Source organism: Seriola aureovittata, chromosome 17 (genome assembly GCF_021018895.1).
Source record: "Seriola aureovittata isolate HTS-2021-v1 ecotype China chromosome 17, ASM2101889v1, whole genome shotgun sequence".
NCBI classification, from domain to species: Eukaryota; Metazoa; Chordata; class Actinopteri; order Carangiformes; family Carangidae; genus Seriola; species Seriola aureovittata.
In genome coordinates this window covers 8,757,046-8,773,516 of record NC_079380.1, presented here as the reverse complement: position 1 = coordinate 8,773,516, position 16,471 = coordinate 8,757,046, and the positions used below count along the sequence as shown (strand labels likewise).

The window sequence follows — 16,471 nt, the reverse complement described above, 5'->3', positions numbered from 1 at the left end:
AGGTAGTTTATTCAAGAAGGTAGAAGTGCAAACATAGGCATGATCTCTGTGCAGAGCATTACACAGTGACAAACACACAACCTACAGAGATATAACAGTATTCATGAGTATGATCCAGAGTGCATTTGTGTTTTACCTTCTTTTTATACTGAAATAACCCTAATGCAACACAGTTGATTTGTGTAGTAGTGACACCTGCTGGCCACATCTGCTTTTCTGTTATGCAAAAGATGACTTCTGGTATGAAGGAAATAACATTCAGTGTCAAATAAACCATTATGCACAACGCGGTGCACGACAGCAGCAACAGCGTCTTGGCGCTCCGCTGCTGGGGGGGGCAGGGTGTGTTTGAGCCTAATGGAGTACTGACTCTGTTGTTTTGTTGAATTGTTACGGATTCACCGTCTGCCTCTGCAGGTTATCTGGAGCATCGCTTACGAACACATCTGAATGTTGAAGGAACTGTTGTGAAAAGGACTCATGTGATTGGTTCCTTTTTTTTTTTTTTCCTTCTTTTTTTTTAGTGCCTCATTTGACTATTCAAATGTCACCCTTTATGGATTATATGCTGGAATGAGATGATTTTGTCTTTACTATAACGCAACAGCAAGAAACATTTTAATGCATAGTTTGTATGCCACATGTTTTACACATTGTGTATTTATGTTACCTTTTATACAAATGTAGCAATTCTTTTTTGTAAATACAGAGAATATTTGGGATTTCACACTCGGCCTATGAGCATCCGCAGTACATCATTTACCTTTCAGTGCTTGTCATTAAAAAACTGTACAACAAAAGGTTTCATTTTTGTAGGTGTTTTTAACAAATAGACTGTTTACAAGCCTTAATAGAGAAGCACTGCAGTGTATTCAAATTCATGTAGTTCATGTAATTTACTTTGGGTTAAAAATCGAATATATAATACACATTTACAAACACTCAGTCTGTGGAAGTCAACATCACACGTCCCTTGTGACTTGTGCTCCATTAAAAAGAAAAAGAGCACAAGAGCGCCATGCTGCTGAAATACTACTTCACCATTAGGTTGAACGCTTCAGTGTTCTTCACTCTTCGACCACATGCTCTCCTCTCAGAGCTTTTTAATAGTGCTGATTGATGTTCGACACTTTGGACATCTGTGTGTGGTAGATTTAAACGAATCGAGGCAGAAGGGAATGAGGCAACAACCAGCCACACAGCTGTGAAACAAGGAACAGGAACAAAAATGAAATGGAGGCATACAGTAGATGCGCATGGCTGCACAAATACAAACAGGCAAATAATTCTCCAGGACAAAGGGGGGAGGGGGGTGTTCATACCCAATCAAAGCTGTCATGACACACACCAGCCAGGTCACACTGCTGACTGAGGTGAAAGTCTCTGTCATGACGAACTGCCGACACTCTGGGCACTGTGTCCTGGATGGACACGGGGGAAGGTTTTCCACGTCCAGAATCACTTTAGGGGCTGTGAAGAGAAGAAATGCGACAGTGACAGTTGTATCATTAAAAAAAAAACTTGTTTTCATTCATTATTTCTCTAAATCATTCAGAAATAAAAACAAATGTTCAGGCTGTGTCGTCAAAACCTTTGACAATCAGATGATTCGGTTGAATAAATAGGTTTCATGGACTGCAGAGTGTTGTACAGCTCATAATGAGATCTAGGTTTTTTTCAGTTCAAGTACAACAGTCTAGTGAATGTCAAGCACTCTAGCAAATGAATGAATTTTTCACCTTTATTAGTGCAAAAGCGTTGCTCAGATGAAGCACTATATTTTATTTTTTGTCATTTTATACTGATGTAGGCCTGACACAGACCCCAAAGTCCCTCCATCCTGTCCTCACTAGGTGTGAGTGTTAAAATGAGCATCACTGACTCACCAGGGATCATAGGTGGAGCCTCAACATAGAAAATATTTATGCCAGTAGCAAGATCAGGATCACCACACTCATTCTTCTGAGTGGACTTGAACGTAACCTCTAACAGAGAAGGAAAAAAAAAAAAAGGTGGTTACAAGTTCAAAGAACGACGGAGTGAGTGATGACTTGCTGCAGTAAATCAGAACTCACCTTTAGTGCATTTCATCTTATCATTGCCACTGAGGAGGGTGTCACGGCTTTTCTGGAGCTCAGCCTTTCTTTCAGTCAGTTGTTTCAGTTTGTCATCGATGTTGTCAATCTCAGACTGATTTGAGGCTGCCTCCTCTGGTAGAAAAAAAAAATACATATGACAGCAGAGGCACCAGGGAATAAGTATTCTTGGTGTGTAATATGCAAAAGACTTAGCTACTTTATTATCAAGTGCCAAATATCTGTCTCATTTTTGCTTAGAAATTTCTTTCTTGCTTCCACGTGTCACCTGTTTGTCCAAATTCAGCACGATTCCTTAATTCCTGAAATATGCTCAGGATTTTCTTCCTCTCCAGAAGTTGCTGCCTTTTGAGTGAAAGGTGGTTCAGCTCTGAGGAGATCTTCTTCAGATCTTTCTCTGAAGACGTCATGGTGAAAGCTGAAAAGACTGAAAATAGGGATTGTGGGATTGTTTTTGAGCCTAAATCTCATATGTTAGGGTCTTCACTGTACACAATGTTCCTGTGGTTAAGAGGTGTGTATATACTGTGTGTTTATAGTGGAAATGCAAAAAAAGAAAAGAAAAGAAAGAAAGTTGGATTTAGCAGGTTTCGTCATGAGAAGACTAAATGTTACTGGCAAAAATATATGCATGCTGTATGCGACAACACTTTCAAAATAAAGACCTCTCTACAGCAGAACAATAATACTGTAATAATAACAAATATAAGTTAAGAGGGGTTTTTTTTACATTATGTTTATGGATTCAAACAACAGATGGTCTTTTTTGTTTCCAATGTTATATTGGCATCATATCAGGTCACTTTTGATTTATATTCTTCTCACATTCACATTTTAATCTTAAATCCTTTCATCCTTAACAGGAAAATGTATTTACAGATACCGTTTGCATATTTCACCTGAAATATGAACTGACACACAGGATTCAAAATATGGCAGACCAAATGATTCAGTAAAGAGGCTTATTGTTATGATGCCTTCTGTGTTGGCTGCACATTATCCATTTATAGCTGAATTATACAACAGAAGAATTTTATTATTGTTACTCTCTTGTGAGCAGTAAACACAAATTTACGTTACACAAACTAGTGAAAGGCCATGAAAGGCACTCTTACTGTTCACTGTACCAAGTCCTATACATTCAACTCATATTACAAAACACCCACTTCAGTTTGGTTGGTTATAAAATAAGTTTAAGATTGAGTCGATTTCCTTTAAAAAAACAAAAAAAACAAATAGACAAAAAATCTGTAAAACAATTTGTTTTTTGGGGGTTTTTTTCAAGTGTTGAGGCAGCAGATGTATCAAAACAATCATTTAAACTTGTAGATTAAAATGCTGGAAGTTAATTTTCAAAGCAACACTTCGCATTAACAGCATAACATAAATCTCAAGTCCAGCACTTATCACTGTAACTGTACTGTACTCACTACTACACTGTAAGAAGCTGAAACCTTACTCAAACATCTCAACTACTAGTCTTCATAAAGTTTACTTCAAACCGTATTAAACAGAAAATTATTATGTTTAAGAAAAACGATGTGCATTACCTGATTCCCTCCGCCGCTTCCAGTGTGTCCTGTGCAGATAACATTCAAACTAGGTAAACAAGGGCATGTAGTGTTCATTTCTACCAGGAAAATATTCAAATCATCAGGTTACATTTAAAACTGCCCTCTAAGGAGAATGTTACAGGACGCTCCTTTTGAGATGCAAGCTCAAATAAGACACAAACACCCAAAACACAAAATAAAATACAGTCATATATTTTAATATTTGCAGAAAATCATACAAAAATCATGGTAAAAAAAAAGGGGGGGGGCTTAACAGCCAGTATTCCACATATTTACATGTAGTCCCTTTAAGAAACAGCAGAGTTTGTAAAGTGGGAGTTCATAATGTGTATAGAGATGTTCGACACTTCAAATAAAACAAGTTGAATTATGAAGAATACTTTGTCAACGTCATTTCAACTGTGACATTTCACTTTTTCCTCAGTCTCTTCATGAACGTCACTTCATCTCTGTTCCTGATCCCATAGCTGAAGATATTTAAAATCAAAGAGAGGGAAAACTGGTCAAACAGTGTTGATGATCATGAACTCACAGTCAAATTAAGAGATAATTCTATACACTTACTCTTTAAGCCTCATCTTGTCATCTTCAAGCTTTTCCCCCTGAAACATCAAATGAAACGTTCTCCAAACATATCTCCTGTTAAAGAAAGGAGGCAAATCATTACAAATATTAAAATCTCTTTAATTTAAAAAAAAGTTTGTGTGTGTGTGTGCGTGTGTGTTTGGATGCATGTGTTTACCAGCTGACATGTTTCACTCCACCTTCACGTTGTTGTTTCAGCTCCACAAATCTGCGAATGGCCTTTTTCAGATCAAGGACAGTTGCATTTTGCACCACCACTATGGCTTAGGGAGAAACATTTTTTAAATAATAGTTATAAATGGAAAAATAAATTGAAAAAAAAACATTATTTAAAATAAAAATAAAAATAATAATAATAATACAAATTGTGTAGTGATGTCCACCCATTGAAGAAAAAACAGAAAAGATGTAATCAGAATAAATGAACTGCACAGAAACAGTTCAACACTTACGCATTACTTCCCCATCCGCCTTTAAAACCCTCACGGTCATGGCCTGACCATACTCCAAAGCAATCTGAGAATTTACCTCCTCCAGAGTCACCTAGAAACACACAATCATTATTGAATTAATTAAACAACCAATCGACAGAAAATGAATTGCCAACAAGCTTGATAATTCATTGATCATCTGAGCATTTTTCAGATAAAAAAAAAATGACAGACAGTTTTTTCTTTTGGCTTCTCAGATGTAAATATTTGTCCCTTGTCTATTATTAATGGATAACCTGATCAGACAAAACGCAATCAGAAGATGTCACCTTGGGCTCTTGAGCTCTCAAAACCATATTCTCAAAAGCACATGTTTATAAAATGTGTATTATGAATTAAAAAAAATAAAAATAAAAGACCTCTTCAGAGAAACTGAAGCACTGTAGAGTGACTACAGTTTTCTGGTATTTTATCTGTTCAAGAGTCTTTTATCAACCTACATGGGAACTGTCAGTGTTTTATAAGTTTACATATCCTTCCTTTGATTCATACACAAACACAGTTTCATCTCAGAGGTCTACAGACAGTCGACCTGGCTTCTGTGAAATGTGGAGACAGAATTTAACTTTTTAAGTGTGGGTGTGAGTTATAGACATCTCAGTATATGATGGACAGGGCACCTGAATTGGCAGGTCACAGAGTAAAGGGTCCTGCACAAGTCGAGCAAGTCCCTCCTCGAAAATATCCAGGATCTCTGAGTGAGGAAGAGCCTCCTCATCTTCCTCCTCTTCATCAGGTGCTGCCACATCTGCCAGGTCCTCCTTTTTCACCTCCTCCTCATCTTCCCCCGCAGACTGTGCTCCTCCAGCGGTGTCTCGACTCTGCTCCTCCATCACCAGGCGCTAAAGCAGCAGCAGAGCCGCTTTACTGAGACTCAGATTCACCAAATACCGCAGACAAACCTTTTATCTTCTCAACTGGAAACTACGAACCCATGCAAGTAAATAATTGTGTACGGTACAAATGATATACCGGAAGGATAACGTTGCTCAATATACATCGTTCCCCTTAGTGGACGTAATTTCAGACATAGCTTAATTATTTTATTAAACAGTCAGTGATTGTATGTAAATAATAATCATTTAAGGCTACATAATTATTCGGATGACTTCGTTGTTTTGATTCAAAACAACTCTCTGTTTTTAAATTTTGTTTCCAGCCGAGCTGTAAAAAAGGGGACTCCTGCTTTCATCAGCGCCTCTTCCGCCACATGCGCCAGACTGTTTACAGCGGCGGAACTGAAGAAGCTAGCTGTCTGTGTGAAACAGTGAAGTTAAATCGAGTTTGTTCATTTGGGTTTGCAGCTGTAAGTACACATATTCCTCGGCTAACATGCTTCTGTTTTGTCCGACCTGTGGGAACGTTTTAATTGTCGAGGAAGGGCAGAAGTGCATGAGGTTCGCCTGTAACACTTGTCCCTATGTACACAACATCACAAGAAAGGTAAAACAGCATGGCACACACACACACACACACACACACACACACACATACATTGTGTCATATCTGCAGTCAGTCATTCTGTGTTGGCTTTGTATTGGAGACACTGCTCCTAGTCTCACAGGTGCATTTTGTTTTCTTGCTGCAGGTAAACAACAGAAAGTATCCCAAGTTAAAAGAGGTGGATGATGTTCTTGGTGGAGCTGCAGCTTGGGAAAACGTGGACTCAACTCCTGGTAAGTGACACTAAGTCAGGTTTCAGCTCTGGCGTCCCTTTCCTTGGGAAATTTGAGTGTAAACTTTAGTCTATGAACCCAAATCCCTCATTGTCTCTGTTTTATATTGCTCTGCTTTGTATTAGTATTCAGACTGTAATGCGCTGCTGCCCACATGACGGTACCCCTTACTTTGAATTGTAATACATGTTTTGTCTCATCAGTAATATCCAAGATCTCTACAGTGGTTTCTACTAACATAACAGTAAAAGGAAATTTGAGTTTATTAAGTTCAAATTTGCCCAGTTGTTTGCTGGGCAAGTCATGTGGTTTTTAAGAAAAAAGAAGTAAATACAATGGGTGCAAATGTCCTGCAGTCAGTGACAGAGGCTGGCTTCTACAACAGGACAATGAGCAGGCCTCAAAATCCAACATGAACTACTTCAAGAAACATAAGCTGAAGCTGTTGGAGCAGCCATCATAGTCCCCTGATTTGAACATCATTGGAAATCTGTGGGTAGATCTTGAACATGCTGTGTGTAAAACAACTTAAAATATGTTGGAACTCAAAAGTGATCTGCATGAGGAGAAGGTGAAAACTCTTAGCTGGTGACAAAAAGTGTTTGCAAGCTGTGACATCTGCCAAAAGGAGGGGGTGGGGTCCAATTTGACATTTGAGCAGCCTTTTGCCACTGTATGGGTGTTTGATGCAGTATTTGAATGAGGCAGTGTCTCTCTACTAAAGCTGTCTTAATGCACTTTGGTACACACACTTTACTGCAAGCTGTCTATAAAATCCTCTCTATGAAAGCTCTTAATAATGGAGTGAACATATTCAGTAGAGTAGGGTCTGTTACTACACCGTCATCACGGTGGCAGAATATTGTGATAGTTACTTGGGTCACTCAGTCCTTTCTGATGTTGTAATTTGCCCACAGCAACACACACTAAACCTGTAACAAAATATGAAAGTCTAACTCAGTATTTCTGACTGACAAAGACCTTGATGTCACAAGGTGTGCATTATTCTGTGTGCAGTATTATATTGTATTTGATTAACTTCAGGTTATTTAATTTCATGTATCACCATCAAATTGCACCATTCATAACGTGTACAGAATTGCATGCAGTCCGATTTGTACAGTACAGTTGAGCTTTTTAGTAGACTGTCAGCAGAAACTAATCTCAAGTGTCTGTTTTACTTGGCTGATGAAGTTAGTTCTGATTCTAATGCTATCCCAAAAACCAGCTATTTTAAATACACACACAGACATTTGAATGTGACTTGCTGTTCATGGAAATGTTTCTTGTAAAAATTTGACTCACGACAGCTGATTTGTGTTCTCTTTATACTATAAACCAAATGCGTTAAACCCAGCAGTCCTTGTGATCCAGGAGTGACACTTTCCATTTGTCTCTGTTCTCAGAAACTTGTCCCAAGTGTGACCATCCTCGGGCGTATTTCATGCAGATTCAGACCAGATCAGCAGATGAACCAATGACGACTTTCTACAAATGCTGCAATGCCCAGTGTGGACATCGGTGGAGGGATTGACACCTTTTCTCTTTGAAAGTTTTAATGTATTTAATGCTCAAGTGGCATAGAGTATTCATCTTCGAGTCTTTATTTATTACCAACAGGCTCCGATTTTTGATTATTTCCAATTTGTGCACAGCTGGAGGCACTTTTCCTTTTGACTTTGCAGATTATAGTTACATACAGCATTCATTTTCTAGGCATAATGAAGTTTCCAGATAACATTAAAATGAGTTTCAATGAAAAATCATGTTCTGATTTTTATTGATAAAATAGTACCTGTATACAACAGTCAAACAAATTTTGACTTACATAGTTATACATATCACAGACATTTAGAGAGCAATGCAGACCAGCATTATCCACAACAATGGCATACTGTACTTTGTATTAAAAGTTCAATGCAATCCTTTAACTCAAAATGGACCCTCTTGCACAGCTTAGCTAGCTTCAAGAGAAAAAAAATCAAATGCACACAGAGTCAAGGAACTAACCAGTTAGAATTATTAATTTTGATGTGTGGCTCATGCAGTGCAACTCTGCACTCGGTGAGCAAAGGTGAACGGTAGATCGGGCATGCTGTGGTGATACAATGGTCCTTTCATTGTTAGTATTAATCTCAATGGAATCACAATGTCATTTTGCAAGATGACTGATACAATCATTTATTTTAAGCTTATTCTAGCAGAGAGATTACTTTTTTGTAATTACAATATTAGCCAAAAGACATCTGTATTTGTTAACTAACATGCATCTGAGCAATGCAGGTAATCTTAAAGGGCTGGTGCCATATTAAGAGGGTAACAGCCTAAATAGTGTTATGTGACAATGGTGCCACCACTTCTATTTGTCAACCAGTGTTTCTATTTTAAACTAGCTACCCGTTTACCTTGGCAGCAAAAATCAGCCAACAGCATTGATGAGAATATATGGCCAGACACAAGATTACCGAGATGTCCATGCATTGCATCTCCATCAGTAACAGTAAAAACCCTCTGTCTGCCAACTCTACTTCAATTCTACTATGGTCTGAATAAATGCCGGTATGGTGGGGTTCACCATAATGAGCTAACAACTAACCCAGTGAAAGCCAAACTTATACACTGCTTTCACTCATCTGATGAACTGTAAATCACATTTTTTCCCTCAGACAAACGATTCGTCTAGGATGATAGTTTCTAAGGATCTGTCAAGAGTGCAAAATATGAATTTCAACTTAAAGTGCAAATGTTAGCTTTATTTTCAAAATTAAGTACAGCATGGACAGAGGGTGTTGCTCAACTGTAAACCACTCAATATTTTGTTACTGCTCACTGAAGCCCAGAAGATTAATAAATATAGCAAGTAACGTCAATCTTGGGCATTTCCAAACAAGCAAATACATCCGCTTATCAAGCTGAAAATGGCTGGTTAATTTTGCTCACATTCAAAAAGGGATCATGATAAAAGGAAAAACTAAGCCTGTTAGAACAAAATTATCAGACATGGACAAAAATGTTCACAGTTGTCAAGATTAACTTGTTAAAATAGTGGATAAAATATTTGAAATAAATAAGAAAAAAAAATAATGCTAACCCAGCATGTTTGACTTCAAAATGCTTGCTTCTGAGCATGATTCACAGATGAATTCAAATAAATAAAGTGACCATTTTCACAGTTTTATCTAACTGAGGCCATCTGTCTATCCATTTTTTTTTTTTTTCCCCATTTACATGCATAACATCACAAGCCTTTTTTTCCTGGTTTCCATATAGGATCAGATGCACCTGTATGTCTGCTGCCTATCAACCTCTGAATGTTTTTGTGCCCTACATCCTCTGTAGTTCAGTGAGACATTTGTAAATTTTAAATGCATGTTTATACATGAAAGAACTATGCCGAAAGATATATATACAGTAAATATTCGGTGAACTCATGAGAAAACTGCACTTACAATTTAAGAGGGCTACACAACACTTTGCAAAAATGGGGGGAGAAAAAAGAGCTTTTCACTACCAGCAGGAGGAGCTGTGAGTTTATGTGTGTGCATGTACATGTCTCTGTAGCATACAGCTGTCGGTGGTTAGCATATACGCTTGTATGTGTAAATGTATCCCTTACAGTAAGGGCAGGTGTGTGTCACATCCTTGAGGTCATCAATCAGGCAGGGGATCAAGCAGCAGCCTAGATCACACCTGAAAATGAAGAACAGACAAAATATTAGATTTTATATTATTATAAATTCAAACATCTGAGAATGGTTTTATACATTCAGCACAAAGTAAAAAGTGTGTGTTCCAGTGGAAGAAAAAACATTATTTTGATTGCACACGACAACATCTAGAGATAGAAACACTGTCAGCACAACAGCAGCTTAGTGACATTGTTAAAGTGAGTGTATTCCCTATGTACATAGGGACAGGTGATGACTCCATGTTTACCCTGATCTGAATGAAATGAGGACGTGCAAGTCTAGATGTCTTACTGGAATATAGGCCACCGACAGCTCTGTATGCAAAATATGCCAGTGCATCATATACAACAGATAATGTTGACTGAAATAAGAATGAGTTGCCTACGCTCTTCTAACTCCAAATGCTTTCACTCTTAGGTGTTACTCCCTTTAGTCTTATGTGTGTGTGTGTGTGTATATATATAGGGTGTGAGGCCAACAAAAGTATTTCAAAATGCTACAAAACTCACCACAAACATGTTTTAGATTACCTTAATCAATCGGCTATCAAACCTCTTTCCTGCTTGTCTTCTGAAATGTGATCCACTTACCCTACAAAGAAGCAGAAGAGGCAGAAGAGAGTGTTCATGAGGCCGACATCGTGGGAGATGCGGGTGATGATTGCCTGCTGACAGTGCGGACACACAGTCTGCACTGGTGATGTCTGGAACATTTCCCCCTGCAGTACAGTCACAGTGGTGGCTGCCCCTGGAGGAGCCAGGACGGTCGCTGTGTGTCCTCCCATGTGGACAAAGTGACTGGGACCAGGGCCCATCTGTCCTGGCATCGGATGAGGAAAGTGACCTGGCGGCGGTGGGTAGGGGCCACCTGTCAGAACGAAAATAATTTTACAAACTTAAATGTCATGTGTTTTTTTTTATGAATTGAAGTATATACTGCGAGTATATACAGAACTGTACTCATAGGAGTTACCTTACAAATAAAAGGTTAAAAAGGTGAAAAAAAGCATTGATTTACATTCATCAGAAGGCTAGCTATTAGCTAACACATTAACCCCTGAGAACTTTACATGTAGCAATAATTTTGACAGCTTGTTTTGAAGCTTTACGTGTTGATTTATATATGCTGACTGTCTGCTGTACCTTGAGGTGGCATTGGCATAGGCATAGGCATTGGCATGGGCCCTTCTCCGGGGACATGTGGGGGAAGGAAGCCTGGCTGTGAGGCCTCGTAAGGTGGAGGACCGTAGTCTGGAGGCAAGGGCAGTCCCTGTGGAGGACCAGTTCTTATAGGAACTGTTTCTGCAAAATAACACACAGAAAAAAGAAAACATATAATTGAAGACAGAGTCATCAAATAGAAAGAATTCACACTACATTATTCAATCTTACTTCTGAGTAGATAATATACAATTGCAACCATGATACATTGAAATGTAAGGGCCACCTTCAATATATACTTTATGATACCTACACATGTTACATTAATGTCATCAGAGGCATTCACAAAGATCACTGCTGTCTTGTGTGTCTGAACATAGGTTAAGATTCAGTCTCAAATTAACATGAAACCAAACTCTAACTACTACTCAGTTTGCACTGTTTGAACAGCGTGTTCGAGACAATTTCTTCTTCATGAGGGTTCTGTGATTAGTGAAGGGCACTTTTTAACTAACACTGTCACTATTCTTAAGTCTCCATAATGAAAGTTTACTCAAGCTACAATGATTACATTGAGTGTCTAGAGGCATATTCTTGAATTGATCATCAATTTTTGATTTGATGAAGCAAAACTGACAAATTACAAAATTAATTTGTCATCAGAACTGATATTTGAAACATGAATTTCACAGAGTATGGAGATGAAAATTTAATCCAAAGATAAACTACTAACTTGCAACACTGGGTGATTCAAAATTATAACATAGCAAACCATATTTCTTTCAAACTAAACAAAGAACTACTGTACTGTATTGTACTATCTATTGATTTCACATTGAAAGAAGAAATTAAGTCAACACAAATACCGTAGCTGGGTGCTTTTTAACATTCATCACAATTCTGCATGTTTGGCTTTATTACCTGGTTGTCCATTCTTCTCCTCAATGAGTGGGGCACTGGGACCTCCGGGGTACGGAGGAGGAGGATCACTGGACATACTGGCCGGATGTCTGGACAGGGAGAGGGGATGGACACGGAGTTCCTCTCACAACTCTCCTGTGGACTTTCACTCTGTGAGAGTAAAATAAATAAATAATTAAAATATACAGTTTAAGTCCCATAGCTCATTACTCTCTGACAAGCTTCTCCTGAGTCATAAATTGTTCCAACAACAGTCAGAGAGGCTAATGAGGTACATGGTGTAACTGCTGATGTCAGTTGGCACATGAACCAAGTTTAAGAACAAGCAAAATGTAGAGGCATTTTTACTGATTGCTGGTGTTAATGTTCTTTTGTTGCCCTGGTTTATTGGAGCTTACTGTCTCTTATTAGTAATCATAAAAACAATTCAACCTTTATTTTTATAGAGCTTTTCAAAACAAAGATATAAAATAATTTACAAATTGAAAGACAAAAAACAGACAATGACATCAATTAAAATGAATGTGTTCAATTATAGATTAAGCTATTTGTATGAAAGATCCAAAATGAAGTCATTAAAGAAGTAAATATGCCAATTGATTAACATTAGCTTTTTAAGTAAAAGCAAACAAAGATTTTGTGCAAGATTGATTTCACTGATGGGAAAACATTAATTTTGTGTGGAAACTATGAATTTTATAACACCTGGTCATGAGATAGGATGTTGCAAGTTCAATCAATTAACAAAGATGACACTCCAGAGTAATGAAAGAGTACCCTGGAAATCATCAGTACAGTAAAGAAGGTATTAACAAAATCATCTTTAGGATTAAAAACAACTCTGGAGGCCTGAATGAAAAGAAAACACAAATAGAATGACAACAACAACACAAGTGAGAGCTCCTCCTGTCTCAGGGCTTCACTTTCAACAGGAAGCATGGTTTTCTCTTTGGCTAAATAATGCATGCCTTGGCTGAAATGCAGTGTTCAACAAATGTCTAAGAGAGAATAAAAACAGGGCAAATGGGGGGGATTTTACAGTCACATTTAAACTATTATTTTGCTATGATGACATCACTGTAGAGAGCTGCAGGGAAAGTTGAACATGGTTAAGAGCACTGTGAAACTGCTTGTCCCGTCGCTCAAAGAATTGTCGGCGAAAGCAACCGTTATTTCATAAGTTGAGGCTCTGTAAGTTTCTATCTGGTGAGTCAGACAAAGGAAGGCAAAAACATTTTACAAAATGTGAGAGATGACATGATGGTGTAGGATGTTACATTTCTAAATGAATCTATACATACTGAGATTATGTGTATACTGTAAACAAAGGTGCAATAACAGAAGACCTGTGCCCAACCTACAACAATACTAATATAAATACTACATTTACAACACTGTGCCGAATTTCACCGAGTCATTCATTGTGTCACAAACATGTTGTTGTTTTTCTGTGGTTATTTCAGGGGCTATATATAGTGTAGTGTGGGATTACTGCCCAGCAATTACACATAATATGTACAGTAATATGTTTAACTGTGGGTGCATCTTAAATAACTGGTTGACAAGAAAACAGGTGTTTACCTGGTACTACCCGGAAGAGAAAGATTCCACCATAGGAATCTGGCAACCTGTAATATGATTGGGAAAAAAAACATTGAAACGAGAAGGGTACTCTGAAAGCTCAGACCCCGCCAAGGCAACATAAACACACAACATAAACCAGACATCAGAGGAAAAAATTCAAATTCACAGTAACTGATCTGGATCTGCCCAAAATCTAGTGGGTTCTTCCCCAACCCATGCCCTGACATCCACCAAATTCAGTGCACATCGGCTCAGAACTTTTTGCGTAATCCTGCTGACAAACAAACCAACAAACAGACACAGGTAAAAAGAAAATTTCCTTGGAAGACGTAATAACAATGGACAGAGTTGACTATACAGAGGAAAGAGTTTCTAACACCCTGGTGGATGTCATTCTGTGAAATTTCAACAGTATTATTTTTTTCTATAACGATGTTACTTTAGTGGCTAACGTGCAGCCCAAAATCAAAACTCAAACTCCGTGCTTTATCCTCACCAGAACTGCCCTCCGAGCTCACGTAAATAACGCAGCAGACCAACTTAAAAACAAGTGTGAAACATCATCACAATAACAAGATTTACTGTGTGTGGCTGTTAGGAAAAATACTCAAAGTTTGCTGGGAGGCATTGCTCCTACATTAATGCTAACGCTTCTCAGCTAAGCAGCTACCTCGCTAAAGCTAGCTGATGTTTTTTTTTTTTTTAATCCTTTCCCAGATAATCCAGCTCAAAACTACTTGCACAACTAACCATGAATAACTTAGTTGCGTAATGGAGGCTGACGGAAGCCAGCATTTATGTTAATTTAAACTGGGGTGCATATCTAGTACAGGTATTTAACATTATTATTATTACTCATATTAACGTTTACCGACACGCTAGCTAAGGGAGATAACGCGACGTGATGTTAACGTTACCAGGGTCTGTTTACTGACAGGTGGACGATAATTTCTCTCATCTAGCTCGTGTAATAGATTTAGGAGCAACTGAAAGCGAATGTTAATTTGTACTTAGCTGGTAAAGTAACGTGACAGACAAGGATATGTTTGTTCAGCTAAAGCAAAGCATGTTTGCTAACAGTCGTTAGCTAGCTAGCTAGCGAGCTAGCGTCGCCAATCTAAACACAGAAATAGCAGACTACAGATAAAGCCAGAAACTTTCACATTAACTGACTAATTGTCTGGAACATCGTGAAACATTGTTTTTGCTCACAACTGTCATGTTGCAGTTGTCAGTGTAGTGAAAGTCACATTACCTGGTAATGGGAAAAACGCAGCCTGCCCGCGGTGTAACTGAAGTTTGTTTGACGTTAGCAGCTCCAATATCCGCTGAGACGGATTAACTCCTCACGTCAGTAATCATCATGAACACAAACACAAAAATTACCCCAATAAAAATGTGACAAATGTGTTCAAAAGATTGAACATACATAAGCGCAGGGATGTAATACCAGTGCTTTTATAAGAAACCACACGTTACATTCTTTCATTTGAATCAATGCACGTATTTTCTTATGATTTAAGTTGTACATTATCTTTTAAACAGACACATAATTTAAAAAAAACAATAGCAACAAAATGATCATGAACTGTTCTTTATGCTCTTTATTATTTGTTGTCACAGTCGACCTGACTGTATTTAGAATCGAGTACCCCACCACCACCCCCGCGAGGAAATGCAACACTACTGTTAATAATAAAACACAGTGTTAATAATACAACTGCTGTTAATATAATTGTGAACACCACATTATCAGATATTATTTTAATGGCAGTAAAAGTTTTGGATAACAATTTAGTGTGGAGACCAGTCTATTCTTTGGCAGAACAGGAGATAATTTATTTATCATGAATGTTGACTGCCCTCCAGCGGTCACAATGAGGAACCGCAACACTACATTAAATCAATAGCTGACACTCACCTGTGTGAGCTGGCCAGTTAGCACACCTGTTCTTCTGCTGCTACTCAGCTCAGCAAATTAAAGAAAATTAAAAAGAAAACGCAGTAATCCGATTTGCATTTTCATTTCCACATACTCATGTGGGCGTTCTATGATCATATTAAAATTAAAATTGAAAAGCTGTTGATAATTAATTTTCAGATACTTAACCTGCTCTACAGTGGACAATATTCAAATATAATACGCAAACATTGCCCTCAGTTCATTGCACTTACATTTACATGTCACTACGCTCTTTTCAGGTCTAATGAAAATGAAAATGCAATCAGTCCTCTCATCAAAGGATGTCATCAGTTAGGATGTTACTTCGTTGTCATTTGTTTGTCTGTTTGGGGCAGTGGCAGCGGCTTGTTTTACCAGGGCATAAATGACACAAAGATCCACTGTGATATGCAGTATTTAGTGTTATTGGAAAGTTTGTAGCTGTGAGGATGAGTGAAACAGAAATCTTTCAGAACAGTTGAACAGCTACTCCCCACTCTGTGTGATGTCACTCACTCTAGCTGTAAACATTCCACCACAATAAAACTAATGTAAAAACCTAGAGAGGACCAGAAACATTCATGAATATTGAACTGTCACTTTATAAAAGCTATGGGATTTCAAAGTTGGATACAACCAAAAATGACAGAATGTTTCTGAACACTTTGATTTTTGAATAGAGTTTCTACCTGAAAGTATGAATGAGTTAAAAGGGGTTGAAAAATACATAAAAAGTTGTTTAAAACTAGAGAT

General features: G+C 37.9%; 4 protein-coding genes across 5 annotated transcripts; 1 reads left to right on the top strand and 3 right to left on the bottom strand.

Moving 5' to 3' along the window:
• Positions 1-460: 460 nt before the first annotated feature.
• Positions 461-3,724, bottom strand: LOC130185708 (uncharacterized). The gene is made up of 6 exons (XM_056402316.1): positions 3,647-3,724; positions 2,365-2,621; positions 2,076-2,210; positions 1,887-1,985; positions 1,323-1,470; positions 461-1,202 (listed from the first exon to the last, which is right to left on the bottom strand). Exons 2-6 carry the CDS (start codon positions 2,504-2,506, stop codon positions 1,094-1,096), a joined length of 633 nt encoding a protein of 210 aa, XP_056258291.1. The 5' UTR covers positions 2,507-2,621; positions 3,647-3,724; the 3' UTR covers positions 461-1,093.
• Positions 3,725-3,851: 127 nt separating this feature from the next.
• snrnp25 (small nuclear ribonucleoprotein 25) lies at positions 3,852-5,726 on the bottom strand. Its single transcript, XM_056402318.1, has 5 exons — positions 5,367-5,726; positions 4,708-4,798; positions 4,413-4,518; positions 4,235-4,309; positions 3,852-4,137 (listed from the first exon to the last, which is right to left on the bottom strand). Exons 1-5 carry the CDS (start codon positions 5,577-5,579, stop codon positions 4,080-4,082), a joined length of 543 nt encoding a protein of 180 aa, XP_056258293.1. The 5' UTR covers positions 5,580-5,726; the 3' UTR covers positions 3,852-4,079.
• Positions 5,727-5,911: 185 nt separating this feature from the next.
• Positions 5,912-9,605, top strand: polr3k (polymerase (RNA) III (DNA directed) polypeptide K). 2 transcript variants are annotated; one of them, XM_056402320.1, is made up of 3 exons: positions 5,912-6,052; positions 6,335-6,422; positions 7,829-9,605. In XM_056402320.1, exons 1-3 carry the CDS (start codon positions 5,957-5,959, stop codon positions 7,954-7,956), a joined length of 312 nt encoding a protein of 103 aa, XP_056258295.1. In that variant the 5' UTR covers positions 5,912-5,956; the 3' UTR covers positions 7,957-9,605. The 2 variants fall into 2 exon arrangements, with proteins under 2 accessions (XP_056258295.1, XP_056258294.1); XM_056402319.1 differs by having other exon boundaries at positions 5,937-6,189.
• On the bottom strand, positions 8,186-15,140 carry cdip1 (cell death-inducing p53 target 1). Its single transcript, XM_056402317.1, has 6 exons — positions 15,032-15,140; positions 13,774-13,820; positions 12,193-12,342; positions 11,254-11,412; positions 10,702-10,978; positions 8,186-10,112 (listed from the first exon to the last, which is right to left on the bottom strand). The coding sequence occupies exons 3-6, from the start codon at positions 12,266-12,268 to the stop codon at positions 10,001-10,003; spliced, it is 624 nt and encodes a 207-aa protein (XP_056258292.1). The 5' UTR covers positions 12,269-12,342; positions 13,774-13,820; positions 15,032-15,140; the 3' UTR covers positions 8,186-10,000.
• Between the last annotated feature and the right edge of the window lie 1,331 nt (positions 15,141-16,471).